The sequence below is a fragment of the Abramis brama genome (genome assembly GCF_963993115.1).
Source record: "Abramis brama genome assembly, chromosome: 1".
NCBI lineage: Eukaryota > Metazoa > Chordata > Actinopteri > Cypriniformes > Leuciscidae > Abramis > Abramis brama.
The window spans coordinates 75,709,981-75,727,283 of record NC_139963.1 but is presented as its reverse complement, the minus strand read 5'-3'; the positions used below and the strand labels follow the sequence as shown (position 1 = coordinate 75,727,283).

General features: G+C 42.6%; 1 protein-coding gene across 1 annotated transcript; it reads right to left on the bottom strand.

Moving 5' to 3' along the window:
• Positions 1 to 1,413: 1,413 nt before the first annotated feature.
• fam234b (family with sequence similarity 234 member B) lies at positions 1,414 to 16,288 on the bottom strand. Its single transcript, XM_084124177.1, has 12 exons — positions 16,171 to 16,288; positions 9,868 to 10,245; positions 9,676 to 9,792; positions 8,600 to 8,809; positions 8,400 to 8,515; positions 7,978 to 8,128; positions 7,469 to 7,607; positions 4,208 to 4,402; positions 3,896 to 3,974; positions 3,552 to 3,828; positions 2,586 to 2,803; positions 1,414 to 2,033 (listed from the first exon to the last, which is right to left on the bottom strand). Exons 1-12 carry the CDS (start codon positions 16,205 to 16,207, stop codon positions 2,019 to 2,021), a joined length of 1,932 nt encoding a protein of 643 aa, XP_083980303.1. The 5' UTR covers positions 16,208 to 16,288; the 3' UTR covers positions 1,414 to 2,018.
• Positions 16,289 to 17,303: the final 1,015 nt, after the last annotated feature.

The window sequence follows — 17,303 nt, the reverse complement described above, 5'->3', positions numbered from 1 at the left end:
GCGGGTAAGTTAACTCTAGTGTAGCGGGTAAGTTAACTCTAGTGTAACGTGTAAGTTAACTCTAGTGTAGCGGGTAAGTTAACTCTAGTGTAGCGGGTAAGTTAACTCTAGTGTAACGGGTAAGTTAACTCTAGTGTAGCGGGTAAGTTAACTCTAGTGTAACGGGTAAGTTAACTCTAGTGTAGCGGGTAAGTTAACTCTAGTGTAACGTGTAAGTTAACTCTAGTGTAGCGGGTAAGTTAACTCTAGTGTAGCGGGTAAGTTAACTCTAGTGTAGCGGGTAAGTTAACTCTAGTGTAACGTGTAAGTTAACTCTAGTGTAACGGGTAAGTTAACTCTAGTGTAGCGGGTAAGTTAACTCTAGTGTAACGTGTAAGTTAACTCTAGTGTAGCGGGACTTCATTGGTGACCATCGCCTTTAAGTCCAAATCAATGCAGTTTCAGACGTCTCTGAAGTGTTTAACCCTTGTGTTATATTGCGGGTCAATTTGACCCGTTTAGATTTTCTAGTTGTTGGAAATACTGGTTAACCTATGTTTTTTTCTTGATATTTTGTGACTTTTTTCGCATTTATCATCATGAACATGCATGCAAAGTTTCAACATGCTGGTGTTTTTTTTTTGACATATACAAACAAAATTACTATTACGTTTGTGTCACAGTGTCTGATTTGTGTAACCCGGGTGTCCACTAGAGGTCTCTTCCCCATACCGTCACCATTACTTCATGAACTGCATTTCCCACAATCCTTGTATCTAAAAGTGCTCTAACCCAAACCAAACACACTTGAAAAAGCTAAATCATGGTGTTCAGAATTAATTGCAAATTACAAATGAAAATCTTTGACAGACACAGATAGTAAAATAAGCTCTCATTGATATATTCAAGATATCTGAAATATCTTGAGACTTCGACATAGACTGCAGGAAAAATTAGCTCAGATTAATTGATTAATTGTTCAGTTATGATGTTCTAAGCAAAAAATATATATATATAATGTATATTCAAATTTTGTCAAAACAAAAGTTTTAAAAAATGGTTAAAAAACATTTTCATTAAATCATATCTTCAGATATATAATTTTTGGAATATTTGACAAATGTTGAAATTAAAAGTTTACAGTTTGTACCTGAATCTTTATTGTTTTTCATAGTGTGATTTTTGAGGAATTGTATTGAATCCAATTAGGGTCAATTAATTGCATTATATAATTGCATCTATATAATTGCATTTTGAATGAATTTCTACCACAGAGTCTTTCTGATCATAATGTGTTCAATATCTTGAACAAATATCAATGTAAGAGATGTATATAAAAAAAAAAAAAAAAAAAAAGAAGAAACAATTCTTATTTGGCAAAAATAGGGGCCAAGATGAACAATTAAACATTTATTTAAAAAAAAGAAAAAGAAATGTAAAGTAATTTATTTATTTATTAATTAACAAACCATCATTTTACTGCAAATACTGGTAACACCTCAGACATAAGTGGTTGTTTCAACATTATTTAGAAAATCTAAATGTTATTAAGCTTCAATTTTAAAGGAAATAGAATATTAAACTAATTTTAAATGCATAGCAATACATTTTATTAAAAGAAAACAAACAAGCATTTGTACAGTTTCTGGATCTCGTTTGAAGAGTGGAACATACAGAGAGTGTGTGTTGAAGAAGATTGGACCCCATTGACTTCCACTCATCAGCGCTCCAGCAGAGTGAACGTGTTTATTACTCCAGCATATGTACATCGTCATCATCAATGCGTCTCGCTGCTATAAATACTGTACAGACAGGCAGAAATATCTACAGCACACTCAGCCGTACACTCACTCCACTGGCCAGAGCGAGGAGGAACCACACACACACACACACACACAACATCACAGGCTTCATCAGTGTCATCATCATTATAGAGGAGCAATGAACAGCAGCTGTGTCACATGACCCTTTCTCTGACGGGGTTAATGCGGTACCAGTTCCAGTATTTACAGGCGTCTTCGTCTTCATCTTCATCATCTTCACATGCTCATATCCTGCAGAAGCGAGATCAGATGTGAATATACAGTAAAGTGTAATTTATTCCTGTGATCAAAGCTGAATGTTCAGCATCATTACTCCAGTCTTCAGTGTCACATGATCCTTCAGAAATCACTCTAATATGAGGATTTTATGATCAAGAGCGACAATTTTGACCTGACCTGTTGACTAACATATGATCTATTGAGTGACCCCTGACCTGTGCAGTGACCTCTGAGCAGTCGAGTGACCCCTGACCTGTGCAGTGACCTCTGAGCAGTCGAGTGACCCCTGACCCGTGGAGTGACCCCTGAGCAGTCGAGTGACCCCTGACCTGTGGAGTGACCCCTGAGCAGTCGAGTGACCCCTGAGCAGTCGAGTGACCCCTGACCTGTGGAGTGACCCCTGAACTGTGCAGTGACCTCTGACCCGTGCAGTGACCTCTGACCCGTGGAGTGACCCCTGACCTGTGGAGTGACCCCTGACCCGTTGAGTGACCCCTGACCTGTGGAGTGACCCCTGACCCGTGCAGTGACCTCTGACCCCTGACCCGTGCAGTGACCTCTGACCTGTTTGAAGGACAGGCGCCTGAAGAACTTGCTGAGGTGGAAGGGCGTGCTGGGCGGGGCGTCTCTGCTGGCGTCGGGCAGCTGCAGGATCTGCGCGTCTGCGATGGCGGCTCTCAGACTGAGGCTCTTCAGCAGCTGCTCAGCCGGACGCCGGCCGGACGTGGGCCGAGACGAGACGCTGATGTAGGAGGCGTCCTTCTGCTGGGGCTGATAGCTCACTGCCGACACACACACACACACACCGTCACACAGCTTTCACAGCCACGTGACCAGTGATGTTACACTAAAAACACTTCCTGAACAGGGACTTTTATTTTGACACGGATGCACTGTCTTGCTCTTGATCTCTCTCTTGAATCTGACTCTGAAGTGATTAAACTGCAGTTCATCCACTGGCCACTAGAGGCCGGCTGCAGAAGAGGGTCATTACCCATAAACCCCCATGTTAAAACGCCCAACTTCACAGCAGATAAACACACGTTCACAGTCCGGTGCTAAAGGTGGTGTTGGTCTATATAGCTAATGTTGCCCTTCATGGCGACTGTGAGGGGGTGAATGTTATAATAACTCAACCGTTTAAATGATATTAAGCCTTAAAGTTGTGCATAATTAAGGGCGTGGCCACTTGATTGACAGGTGGATTGCCGCTGATGTGAATACTAGCCGTTTGTCTGTTAACGTCACCTCAGCTAATCCGCCTCGCTGCACATCTTGGTTTATCCGCGAGTGATGCGTGGCCAAGATGGCGACGGCCGGCTCCGCCCACTTTGGGCTTCAGAAACACTACGGGTGACATCACGCACACTACGCACATTTTACATGCAGTCTATGGCTCCAGTGCATCTGTGTCAAAATAAAAGTCCCGGTTACAAACAGAGAAATGAACCAGCTGATGGTGATAATTAAAAATACCAAATGACATGATAATTATGCGACACCCATGTCTGATCGGTGCGCCTGCCGCACCTGTCGCGGTGAGGACGGTGTCCGTGGTGCTGCTCAGCTGCAGGAGGATTGTGGGATAGGACGGGTGCAGCAGGAAGAGCTTGCGGAGGACCGGCTCGGCTGCCGGGCTGGTTGCCTTGGTGACGTTCGCCGCCGGCGACAGCGGATCTCCCGCCCAGAAGAGGAACACGGATTGGCCGGAGGAGGTGAGAACCGACGAATCCTCCACCGCCAGCCGAGGACACACAAACCCCGCCTCCCACAAGCTCCGCCCCCGAGCGCCGTCGAGGATCTGCACCTGTGGATCGCACAGAGTCAGCTCGCCGTGTGCATGCGTGTTAATGAGATGCTAATGAGATGCGCACCTTCCTGACGCCATTGGCCGACTGATGAATGAGTAGATCAGGAACACTGTCGTCGTTGAAGAGACCCGACGCCGGTCGACTGCACACACACACACATTAACTCATTAAAACAATAAAGCTTGACTGAAATTAAAGACTTAAACTTATGTTTATTAGCTAGCCTTAGATTTACTAAAATATCTCAAAATAGCTACATAAAAACTACCTATAAAAAAACAAAAACGAATTAAAAACAACTTTAAACTTAAACAGAGAAAGAGAAAATAAGATGTGAAGCATTAGCAGGAGTGCGAGATGAGCGAGTGTACAGACGTGTGTATGGCGGCGGGGGGGCCGTGGCTCCAGGCGGTGTGTGTGTCGTTCTCTCTCAGCACGGACACGCGGCCCTCGGCTCCACACACCAGCATCCAGTCGCTGCGGCTCGAGTTCACCACCGACACGCTGTCCAGATTACTGTGCTGAGCGCACCGACCCGCCACTAGGGGGAGCAGGAACTCCACCTGCTCACTGACACACACACACACACAGATGGAAAAAAAGATGCACTGGGATTGGCATTTAAAGACATTCTGAACTCTACTGGAGTTAGACAACACGTGTCAGGACCTACTCATCGTCGTAATCATACTCTAGATCTAATATTATCACACAGAATAGATGTTGATGCCGTTGAAATTCTGCAGCAGAGTGATGACATCTCAGATCATTATCTAGTCTCGTGTAAACTTCATTTAGCCAAGGCTGCAAAGCCGACTCCGTGTTAGAAATATGTTAGACCTATCACTTCTGCCACTAAAGATTGCTTTATTAATAATCTTCCTGATCAGTTTCATCATCTCAGCATCCCAGATAGCTTAGAAGAACTCGATATTGCAACAGAAACTTTTAACTCTCTCTTTTCCAGCACTTTAGACACAGTTGCTCCGTTGCGCTTAAAGAAGATTAAAGAAAATAGTCCATCGCCGTGGTACAACGAGCACACTCGGCCCTTAAGGCGAGACACTACAGGTGAATAGGGTAAAAACTAGCAGATATCACCATGAAACTTTCCCAGTTGATTACCTACATTAAGATGAGGAAAAAAATGTATTACAAGTTTTCTGTAATTTAATGTTTAAATATGCAAATTAGGCAATATCTAATTAAATATGCGCTAATTTGCATATATTTTAAAAACCGAAATCCTGTAATGCTGCCTGGATCATAATCACACACTGTTCGCTCGTCGGCCAGAGGAGAAGCTCCAAATTCTCCAAAACAGCTGTGAGTTGACTAGCTCTTAAGAGTCGCATTAAGAGCTCAGCATCATTGCTACAACCCATAACATTAAGAGTCAACCTGAGAGATACGTTGCTCAACAGGTGTTTGTGTAATAATGTGTGATTGTGTCAGACGATTCTGTGTCAGCGATGGCAGAAAGATTAAAAAAGACACACTCATGGTCACTGACCGACATATCCTCACAACATATCGCATTAACACCCAAACCTAGAGTGAAGACAAGGTCTGTTCTAACCAGGACACGCATTAGCTGGATAAACGCTAGCCAATACTAACGTATATATCGTCGCTGCCCGATGAAACTCACGTATGTCCAAAACGGTTACTTTTCAGGAAGTGAAAAAAACACCGTAATTTCAAAAGCAGTTGAACGTAGCGTTGTCATACTTGGTATGGCATCTTTAAATGTAACCATATTCTTGCCAGTGTAATGATATAGTCCACATTTGACCAAAATCGAGTTTAAATGGACATAGGCCTACGTGCATATTTTACAGTAACGGTGGTCGATACGCGTTCTTCCGATCATTAATTAGAATGGCCAAGTCGCGTTTCATATTGACAGATGAATAGGCTACGCTCAGTTTATTAGGCAATTGCCTAGAGCGGCACTTTTGTAAGGGCAGCAAAATGTGTGCCAATGCCAACCGGGAATGAACAATTCACAAAATAGGCTAGGCTATGATCTAATCATACACAATCAGAGAGTAGCCTTTTTCTTTTCGTTTTGAATTATTTCGTTTAAAGAATTTTCAAGCTTTGTGTATTGGATGTCATTCTCATGTCTGTGCTAGGCATACACTGACTGAGTTTCGTTAAGTTAAGATGAGATGCGCTTAACGTGCAATGCAAGTGACCGCGCGGGCGCCTCCATGATTATATTGTCTGCTATATATTTGCTTCCTATATATTAAATCCACTACAGGCAATTGGTTGATGAAAAATTTATTAAAATTAAGATACAATTTATACAAAACGAAATTCACTTTCAAAATTCACAAAACAAAACTTAATGAAGTGGTCAAAATCATGTCTGACCCGTCTCAAATTGTGCATCCTATTACTCGTGCTGTTCACTTTTCATACTTTCAACAGTATAGTCGACCTACAGACTCTATTTGTACAAATTGCTGCACATTCATTTAATTCTGAATTTTGCACAAACAAGTTGAAAGGCTTCAAATCAAGTTCACGGATAATTGTGCGTGCATTTATTAATCATGATACTAAAATCATAACAAAGTTGCTATGTACAAAAAAAAAAAAAAATACAGCCATTTCTGTTTTTTTCTTTTAAACAAAAAACAAAACAAAAAACAAGCTGCACCCTTTTTTTTTTTTTTACATTTCATCTTTCATTCCGAAATAGAATAATGAATGAACGAAAAAGTACATGGACCCAACTGGCTATAGCCTTTTTAGCCGTTATCAATCTAAATTAATCTCGTTTTTAATTTAACTTAATTTCGTTTTTCTTTATTTAAATTTCGTTTTTCTTTATTTAAATTTCGGGTTTTTCTTTTATTTAATTTTCGTTTTTTCTTTATTTAAATGTCATTTTTATTTATTTAAATTTCGTTTTTTCTTTATTAAATTTCATTTTTTCTTTTTTTTAAATTTAGTTTTTTTCTTTATTTAAATTGACCCTTTACTGTGTCAGTAATTTATTAGTCAGAAAAAATATTAGACTACCTTAAAAGTATACTGCTTAAGTTAACAGACCCGTGCGTTAACATCTCCACAATAAACAGTGACAATTACTTCGTCTAGACCATTTACCGGTAAATAACAGTTGTGAATATATTGCGAATATATAATGAACTTGAACAGTTGTCAAAAACAAACGTTTGCTGATACTTTACCTCACAGAGTTATTCGGCTATCCAATGCTGAGCTTCCAGAAACGCTTAGACCGGCGAGATGCCTCCACAGAGCGGGAGATACGCGGCGTGATTGACAGCTTTGACACCAAATGGATATACGTGGAAATCAGATGACATGATTTCACAACTTTTCATTGGTCATTTAGATATGTGAAGCATACTGTATACGGAAATGAACCTGGACATTCTATCCGTCGAAAAATCTCAAAATCGGCAAAATGGACATACGCGGTTTTCATCGGACAGCGACGATATACAGGAGTCCTGTCACATGACCCAGTAACAGCTGAGCGAATCACCGATTCTAACAACATCACGAATCCAGAGGATTAACTCACAATATTCTAGCTGTCCACATGTTCACATGAGGTCAGGGGTCAGTGTGTGTGTGTGTGTGTGTGAACTCCACCTGCTGATGTGAATGAGCCGTGACGAGTTGCTCTTCCTCAGACGCTCCCAGCTGGGCTCCTTCTGGAGGACCCGAGCCGAGGCGCTCCTGCCTGTGGCCTGACTGTAAATCAGGCTGAGAGAGACGCCCTCCACCGTGCCTGAGCGCACACACACACACACACACACACACACACACGTCATGTAGTTATTACACAAGTCATGTCGTTGCCACAATTATCACATTATAAAGTCAAATTGAGACAAAAAGATGAAATGAAGACTTTTTTTTATCATAATTTCACCTTAGTATGTCAGTTTTGACTTCAAATTTAGGATTTAAGTCATTATTTTGACTTTTTCAAAATTTTAACTTTTTATGTATTTTTTTTTACTTTTTCAGTCACAATTTCAACTTAGTTTATGATCATTTCAGCTTTTAGAGTCTAATAACTCTGACTTCGGTTGTCCATGTTTCCTCCCTCCTCTACGACAGCTGTGATCCCGTGATCCGGCGGGAACGAGACTCACCCAGGCCGAACAGCACGTAATAGGCCCCCGCCCGCGTCTCGTGCAGCAGCGGACCAATCAGCTTCCCCTGAGCCGTGAGGTTAAAGTTCACCGGCCGGCCAATCAGAGCTCCGGCCCGGCCGGAGATCAAGACCAGAGCCAGATCAGACACCTGAGGACAGAAGATGATGAAGATGAAGACGTGTGTGTGTGTGTGTGTGTGTGTGTGTGTCTGACCAGAGCCAGATCAGACACCTGAGGACAGAAGATGATGAAGATGAGGACGTGTGTGTGAGTGTGTGTGTGAGGTCACCTGGTCTGTTGGTAGAGTTGCGATCAGCAGGTCTGGAAACGCGTCTCTGTGAGTGTGTGTGTGTGTGTGAGAGTGTGTGTGTGAGAGTGTGTGTGTGTGTGTGTGTGTGTGTGTGTGTGTGTGAGGTCACCTGGTCTGTTGGTAGTGTTGCGATCAGCAGGTCTGGAAACGCGTCTCTGTCCAGATCCGGCAGCAGAACCGCGTGAGACTCGACGTCACTGACGGCTGCCGTCCACCACGTGTGGCCTGAAACACACACTGATAATCAACACACACACACACACACACACACGTGTTCAGCTGTCATGAGCGAGTGTGTGTGAGAGAGACCTGTGGAGGCGTTAACAGCGATGATGTGACCCGAGCTGATCAGGACGCAGGCGGAGGATTCCTGTTTCCTTCCCGGCGGATCAGCACTTCCTGTCTGCGGATCAGCACTTCCTGTCTGCAGTCCACACTGAACGGAGAACAGCGGCTCCCTGAGGGGTCTCGTCCACAGCAGCTGCCCACTGACCCCGCTGACCGCCCACACGCTGAACTCTGCACACACACACACACACATACACACGGAGCACTCTGATTGGACCAGCCACTGCCGCATTACCCACTCTACTGGAAGAGAGCGCATTAGTGCCCGCCCACAGTTACGCCAGTATTCTCCTGTTCATCATCTTTACAGTAGTTGTTACCGTTATCGTTAGTTTTTATTACAGTTACCATTACTGTCATTGTTACCGTTACAGATTTCATGACAATTAGCGTTACATTTATCATTATACTTATCATAGTTATTATTTAAGTTATCGTTACAATTTTCATTGTTGTTATCGTTTAAGTTATCGTTATAGACATCATTACAGTTAACATTACGGTTATTGTTACCATTATAGTTTTCATTATAGTTATTGTTACATTTAGCATTATAGTTTTTGTTACTTGTTGTTACAGTTTTCATTATAGTACTTGATACTGTTCTAATTATCGTTACAGGTAGCGTAACATTTATCATTATAGTTATTGTTACTGTTATTATCATTTTAGTACTTGTTACTGTTATAGTTTTCATAATAGTTATCGTTACAGTTATTGTAACATTTATCGTTATAAGTTATTATAGTAATTGTTCTGGTTATAGTTAAAGACTTCATTATAGGTATCGTTACACTTTGTGTAACATTTCTTATTATAGTTATAGAGACAGTTATCATTAGATATCATTACAATTAACATTATAATTATCGTTACCGTTATCGTAACGGTTCTCATTGCTTTTCGTTACAGTTATCGTAATAGTAATTGTTACCGTTATCACTCTAGTTTTTAGAGATTTAACTTCCTTAACCGACTGCTGCGCTCTCTTCTACTGTAATGGGGAGTTTTCCGCTTTCCGTCATTCGTCCGCTCACCTTTGCTCTGCGTGCTGATTGGCTGCGTGTCGTTAGAGATGCTGGTGACGCCAATCAGAACGTCCTCCAGCCCGTCTCCGTCCACATCCCACAGCGCCAGCGGAGGCGAGGCCACGCCTGAGAGGAAGAGCACATGTTGAGTCTGCAGGTTAACGAGCTGAAGTGTTGACGAGGTGTAGCGTGATCACTCACCGCTGGCGTCTCCGAGCGCTCGCTGCCAGTGCGTGAGGTGTGGCGCCCCCTCTGGGCAGGGCAGGAGAAACGCACACATCAGCACCACCAGCGCCGTACAGCCCAGCGGCAGCAGGAACGATGCCGTCCAAATCGCCTTGTTCATACACCCATCCTTCCCCTCACAGGATCCGCCCACCTCCACATCAGGCCCCGCCCCCTCTCTCTGAGGCCACTCCCCCTCCTCCTCAAACTCCTCCTCCTCGTCCCGCGGGTCGGCCGCCGCCGGGCTCAGGCCGTTACGAGGATAGTTCAGGACCAGATCGTCGTCCTCCGTCTCATCTTCACTGTCCGCCTGCGTCAGCGGGTCGTACTCGCCCAGGTCCGAGCCCTTCTTACCTGCATGATCAGGGATTTAAACAGTTTAACACTTCTTAAGCTTGGGTTATTTTCTCTACCCAAATCCTTGGGTTGAGCCTTTTGAGTCATTTTTGCGGTTCTTTTTCAGTGTTTGGGTAGTTTTTGTGTAACCCAGATCCTGGGTCAGACGTAACAACCCAGTGTTTGGGTAGTTTTTGTTTTACACAGATCCTGGGTCAGACGTAACAACCCTGTGTTTGAGTAGTTTTTGTGTTACTCAGATCCTGGGTCAGACGTAACAACCCAGTGTTTGGGTAGTTTTTGTTTTACACAGATCCTGGGTCAGACGTAACAACCCAGTGTTTGGGTAGTTTTTGTGTTACTCAGATCCTGGGTCAGGCGTAACAACCCAGTGTTTGGGTAGTTTTTGTGTAACCCAGATCCTGGGTCAGACGTAACAACCCAGTGTTTGGGTAGTTTTTGTTTTACACAGATCCTGGGTCAGACGTAACAACCCAGTGTTTGGGTAGTTTTTGTTTTACACAGATCCTGGGTCAGACGTAACAACCCAGTGTTTGGGTAGTTTTTGTGTTACTCAGATCCTGGGTCAGACGTAACAACCCAGTGTTTGGGTAGTTTTTGTTTTACACAGATCCTGGGTCAGACGTAACAACCCAGTGTTTGGGTAGTTTTTGTGTTACTCAGATCCTGGGTCAGACGTAACAACCCAGTGTTTGGGTAGTTTTTGTGTTACTCAGATCCTGGGTCAGACGTAACAACCCAGTGTTTGGGTAGTTTTTGTGTTACTCAGATCCTGGGTCAGACGTAACAACCCAGTGTTTGGGTAGTTTTTGTTTTACACAGATCCTGGATCAGACGTAACAACCCAGTGTTTGGTAAGTTTTTGTGTTACCCAGATCCTGGATCAGACGTAACAACCCAGTGTTTGGGTAGTTTTTGTGTAACCCAGATCCTGGATCAGACGTAACAACCCAGTGTTTGAGTAGTTTTTGTGTAACCCAGATCCTGGATCAGACGTAACAACCCAGTGTTTGGTAAGTTTTTGTGTTACCCAGATCCTGGATCAGACGTAACAACCCAGTGTTTGGTAAGTTTTTGTGTTACCCAGATCCTGGATCAGACGTAACAACCCAGTGTTTGGTAAGTTTTTGTGTTACCCAGATCCTGGATCAGACGTAACAACCCAGTGTTTGGTAAGTTTTTGTGTTACCCAGATCCTGGATCAGACGTAACAACCCAGTTTGGGTAGTTTTTGTGTAACCCAGTTCCTGGGTCAGACGTAACAACCCAGTGTTTGGTAAGTTTTTGTGTTACCCAGATCCTGGATCAGACGTAACAACCCAGTGTTTGAGTAGTTTTTGTGTTACCCAGATCCTGGGTCAGACGTAACAACCCAGTTTGGGTAGTTTTTGTGTAACCCAGTTCCTGGGTCAGACGTAACAACCCAGTGTTTGGGTAGTTTTTGTTTTACACAGATCCTGGATCAGACGTAACAACCCAGTGTTTGGTAAGTTTTTGTGTTACCCAGATCCTGGATCAGACGTAACAACCCAGTGTTTGGGTAGTTTTTGTGTAACCCAGATCCTGGATCAGACGTAACAACCCAGTGTTTGAGTAGTTTTTGTGTAACCCAGATCCTGGATCAGACGTAACAACCCAGTGTTTGGTAAGTTTTTGTGTTACCCAGATCCTGGATCAGACGTAACAACCCAGTGTTTGGTAAGTTTTTGTGTTACCCAGATCCTGGATCAGACGTAACAACCCAGTGTTTGGTAAGTTTTTGTGTTACCCAGTTCCTGGGTCAGACGTAACAACCCAGTGTTTGGGTAGTTTTTGTTTTACACAGATCCTGGATCAGACGTAACAACCCAGTGTTTGGTAAGTTTTTGTGTTACTCAGATCCTGGATCAGACGTAACAACCCAGTGTTTGGGTAGTTTTTGTGTTACCCAGATCCTGGGTCAGACGTAACAACCCAGTGTTTGGGTAGTTTTTGTTTTACACAGATCCTGGATCAGACGTAACAACCCAGTGTTTGGTAAGTTTTTGTGTTACTCAGATCCTGGATCAGACGTAACAACCCAGTGTTTGGGTAGTTTTTGTTTTACACAGATCCTGGATCAGACGTAACAACCCAGTGTTTGGTAAGTTTTTGTGTTACCCAGATCCTGGATCAGACGTAACAACCCAGTGTTTGGGTAGTTTTTGTGTAACCCAGATCCTGGATCAGACGTAACAACCCAGTGTTTGAGTAGTTTTTGTGTAACCCAGATCCTGGATCAGACGTAACAACCCAGTGTTTGGTAAGTTTTTGTGTTACCCAGATCCTGGATCAGACGTAACAACCCAGTGTTTGGTAAGTTTTTGTGTTACCCAGATCCTGGATCAGACGTAACAACCCAGTGTTTGGTAAGTTTTTGTGTTACCCAGATCCTGGATCAGACGTAACAACCCAGTGTTTGAGTAGTTTTTGTGTTACCCAGATCCTGGGTCAGACGTAACAACCCAGTTTGGGTAGTTTTTGTGTAACCCAGTTCCTGGGTCAGACGTAACAACCCAGTGTTTGGTAAGTTTTTGTGTTACCCAGATCCTGGGTCAGACGTAACAACCCAGTGTTTGGTAAGTTTTTGTGTTACCCAGATCCTGGATCAGACGTAACAACCCAGTGTTTGAGTAGTTTTTGTGTTACCCAGATCCTGGGTCAGACGTAACAACCCAGTTTGGGTAGTTTTTGTGTAACCCAGTTCCTGGGTCAGACGTAACAACCCAGTGTTTGGTAAGTTTTTGTGTTACCCAGATCCTGGATCAGACGTAACAACCCAGTGTTTGGTAAGTTTTTGTGTTACCCAGATCCTGGATCAGACGTAACAACCCAGTGTTTGAGTAGTTTTTGTGTTACCCAGATCCTGGGTCAGACGTAACAACCCAGTTTGGGTAGTTTTTGTGTTACCCAGATCCTGGATCAGACGTAACAACCCAGTGTTTGGTAAGTTTTTGTGTTACCCAGATCCTGGATCAGACGTAACAACCCAGTGTTTGAGTAGTTTTTGTGTAACCCAGATCCTGGATCAGACGTAACAACCCAGTGTTTGAGTAGTTTTTGTGTAACCCAGATCCTGGATCAGACGTAACAACCCAGTGTTTGGTAAGTTTTTGTGTAACCCAGATCCTGGGTCAGACGTAACAACCCAGTGTTTGGTAAGTTTTTGTGTTACCCAGATCCTGGATCAGACGTAACAACCCAGTGTTTGGTAAGTTTTTGTGTTACCCAGATCCTGGATCAGACGTAACAACCCAGTGTTTGGATAGTTTTTGAGTAGCCCAGATCCTGGGTCAGACGTAACAACCCAGTGTTTGGGTAGTTTTTGTGTTACCCAGATCCTGGATCAGACGTAACAACCCAGTGTTTGGGTAGTTTTTGTGTTACCCAGATCCTGGGTCAGACGTAACAACCCAGTTTGGGTAGTTTTTGTGTTACCCAGATCCTGGATCAGACGTAACAACCCAGTGTTTGGTAAGTTTTTGTGTTACCCAGATCCTGGATCAGACGTAACAACCCAGTGTTTGAGTAGTTTTTGTGTAACCCAGATCCTGGATCAGACGTAACAACCCAGTGTTTGAGTAGTTTTTGTGTAACCCAGATCCTGGATCAGACGTAACAACCCAGTGTTTGGTAAGTTTTTGTGTAACCCAGATCCTGGGTCAGACGTAACAACCCAGTGTTTGGTAAGTTTTTGTGTTACCCAGATCCTGGATCAGACGTAACAACCCAGTGTTTGGTAAGTTTTTGTGTTACCCAGATCCTGGATCAGACGTAACAACCCAGTGTTTGGATAGTTTTTGAGTAGCCCAGATCCTGGGTCAGACGTAACAACCCAGTGTTTGAGTAGTTTTTGTGTTACCCAGATCCTGGATCAGACGTAACAACCCAGTGTTTGGATAGTTTTTGAGTAGCCCAGATCCTGGGTCAGACGTAACAACCCAGTGTTTGGGTAGTTTTTGTGTTACCCAGATCCTGGATCAGACGTAACAACCCAGTGTTTGGGTAGTTTTTGTGTTACCCAGATCCTGGGTCAGACGTAACAACCCAGTTTGGGTAGTTTTTGTGTTACCCAGATCCTGGATCAGACGTAACAACCCAGTGTTTGGTAAGTTTTTGTGTTACCCAGATCCTGGATCAGACGTAACAACCCAGTGTTTGAGTAGTTTTTGTGTTACCCAGATCCTGGATCAGACGTAACAACCCAGTGTTTGAGTAGTTTTTGTGTTACCCAGATCCTGGGTCAGACGTAACAACCCAGTGTTTGAGTAGTTTTTGTGTAACCCAGATCCTGGATCAGACGTAACAACCCTGTGTTTGAGTAGTTTTTGTGTAACCCAGATCCTGGATCAGACGTAACAACCCAGTGTTTGGTAAGTTTTTGTGTAACCCAGATCCTGGGTCAGACGTAACAACCCAGTGTTTGGTAAGTTTTTGTGTTACCCAGATCCTGGATCAGACGTAACAACCCAGTGTTTGGTAAGTTTTTGTGTTACCCAGATCCTGGATCAGACGTAACAACCCAGTGTTTGGTAAGTTTTTGTGTAACCCAGATCCTGGATCAGACGTAACAACCCAGTGTTTGGTAAGTTTTTGTGTAACCCAGATCCTGGGTCAGACGTAACAACCCAGTGTTTGGTAAGTTTTTGTGTTACCCAGATCCTGGATCAGACGTAACAACCCAGTGTTTGGTAAGTTTTTGTGTAACCCAGATCCTGGATCAGACGTAACAACCCAGTGTTTGGTAAGTTTTTGTGTTACCCAGATCCTGGATCAGACGTAACAACCCAGTGTTTGGTAAGTTTTTGTGTTACCCAGATCCTGGATCAGACGTAACAACCCAGTGTTTGGTAAGTTTTTGTGTAACCCAGATCCTGGATCAGACGTAACAACCCAGTGTTTGGGTAGTTTTTGTGTTACCCAGATCCTGGGTCAGACGTAACAACTGAGGAATTGAGTTATTTATCGCAGGCTTTTCTCTTCAGGAGAGTGCAGTGCAGCTCCGTCAAATTGGTGCGCGTCTTCGGTAAAATACAGGTTTGTGTACACTTTATTTTATCTATAAATACGTTATTGTTCTGTATATTGTTTATTTTATGCAAAGCAACAAACAGGGGAGCGATGTGAGTCACGAGTGTCACATCTGTCCTTTCGTGTGATGCCTTGCATGGCATTTTATGATTTTATTCAAAAAGATACAGAATATAAATCCGTATGATGTTAACATATGCTGTCAGAACTGCACACGGATTGTTTATGGACAGGCTATGGAGTCACAGCATACTTCTGCGGTCTGAAGTTGACATTCTTTCATATATAAAGTAAAAAAAAGAAAAGCTAGTATTATACCGTAGTAAAAATTAATCAACTATGCTGGGTTAAATAAACAACCCAATTTGCTGGGTAAAATTAACCCAACATGTGTTCTGTCCTATTTACCCAGCCCTTGGGTTGTTGGGTTTTTAGAGTGTAATTAGAATTAAAACATTTTTGAAGACAATATACAGATTCACTTGTTTGAGAAAATAGCAAACGATGTTTCTTTACAAAAAACACAGTGGTCGCGTGACGTAGGCATTCACCATGGTACTGTACACATGTACGGTGGTCGGTGTTAGTCTTTTCTGTGTGCCGATCTGCCGCGAATTTAATAATTTAATATGATATGATCGCGCTGGTTTTGACGTTCTCGGCGCAGGTTGATCTGTGTAAACGCCTGATAACGCTCATAGCTGCATGTCGCATCTGAATTCAGAATAACGGAGTGAAGATGCGTGTGATAATCACATCACTGACGTCACCGAGCAAAACACACACGCAGCGCGAGCGCGCGCCCTGCATCTGAACGGCGGGTTATTACTGTCATTCATTCGACCGCTTATTGAAGATTAATATTCGACTTACCCGGTAATTTCAGCGCTCGAGACAGAGCTGCAGCCATTGCGCGAGATGTTATCAGCGACGCGACGCGTGTGCCGCTGCAGTGCCGCGCTGAAGAGATGCATCACGGGAAATGGAGTCTTCTCCGATACCGGAAACATCAAACAGAATAATAACTTTTTTGTCAAGTTAATATAATATTCCCAGGTTGTGACATTTGCCGTTGGGCTGAGATATATATAGGCTACACAATTTGCGTTTATTATAATGTGACGTGTATATTTAAAATAAATTAGAATAGTATCCTAAGGTTATTGTAGAATGAATTTGCTCTCTAAAACAAACTATTAAAATTTTTACTTTCATAATTCTTCATTAAATCGGGATTCACACTTTCGTGCTTCTGTTCATTTGCTTAGCATGATGAAACCACAGAATTTTTTTATTTATATTTCAACCAGAGGTCCCCCGACAGCATCTTTGAGGTTCATTTAGACCATGAACCCATTCAGGAGGTTCATGAAACGAAATACTTGGTCATAATTTTGGATAAACACCTGAAGTTTCAAAGTCAAGTAAACCACGTTTGCAGGAAAGTCAAATCAAATCTGAACTGTTTTCGTTTTATTAGAGGAGAGTTGTCACATCTTTATCTTTATCTTCTGTATATTCATCTTTATTGTTTATGCATGCAATGGTTTTTTCACATTTGTCATACTGTATTACAGCATGGTCACAAACATCAGCGTCCACTCTGAAACCAGTCACTTCTCTATATAAACAGGCAATTAAGATATTTGACAAGAAACCTATGAGATGGCATCATTGTGATATCATACAAAAGCACAAGCTTTTTACTTTTGAAAAGTTTGTACATTTTAGTTTTATTATTATTTAGTATTATTTTAGTTAATTATTACAATATTAACATCTTTACCAGAGAGCTCAAACAGTGGCTTAAATCGGGCCAAAGTTGTTCCCATGTGTAAAATGTGCCCTGTTTTGTTTAACAATGTGTTTTTATCTGTTGTAAAAGCCCCTATGGACAGGTGTTGAACACTTTAAACAATGCATCTGCTTCGTCCAATGTTATTGCTATGTCCATATTAAATAAATAAATAAATAAAATAAATACACTGCTTTTCTTATTTTTATTT

What these genes read in the sequence shown, in the direction of transcription:
- fam234b (XM_084124177.1), bottom strand. Translation starts at nt 16,207, where the DNA reads ATGGCTGCAGCTCTGTCTCGAGCGCTGAAATTACCGG. An exon ending in TCGAGCGCTGAAATTACCGG is followed by an intron (nt 10,246 to 16,170) that starts GTAAGTCGAATA and finishes CTGATCATGCAG; the next exon opens with GTAAGAAGGGCTCGGACCTG. An exon ending in AGCGCTCGGAGACGCCAGCG is followed by an intron (nt 9,793 to 9,867) that starts GTGAGTGATCAC and finishes TCTTCCTCTCAG; the next exon opens with GCGTGGCCTCGCCTCCGCTG.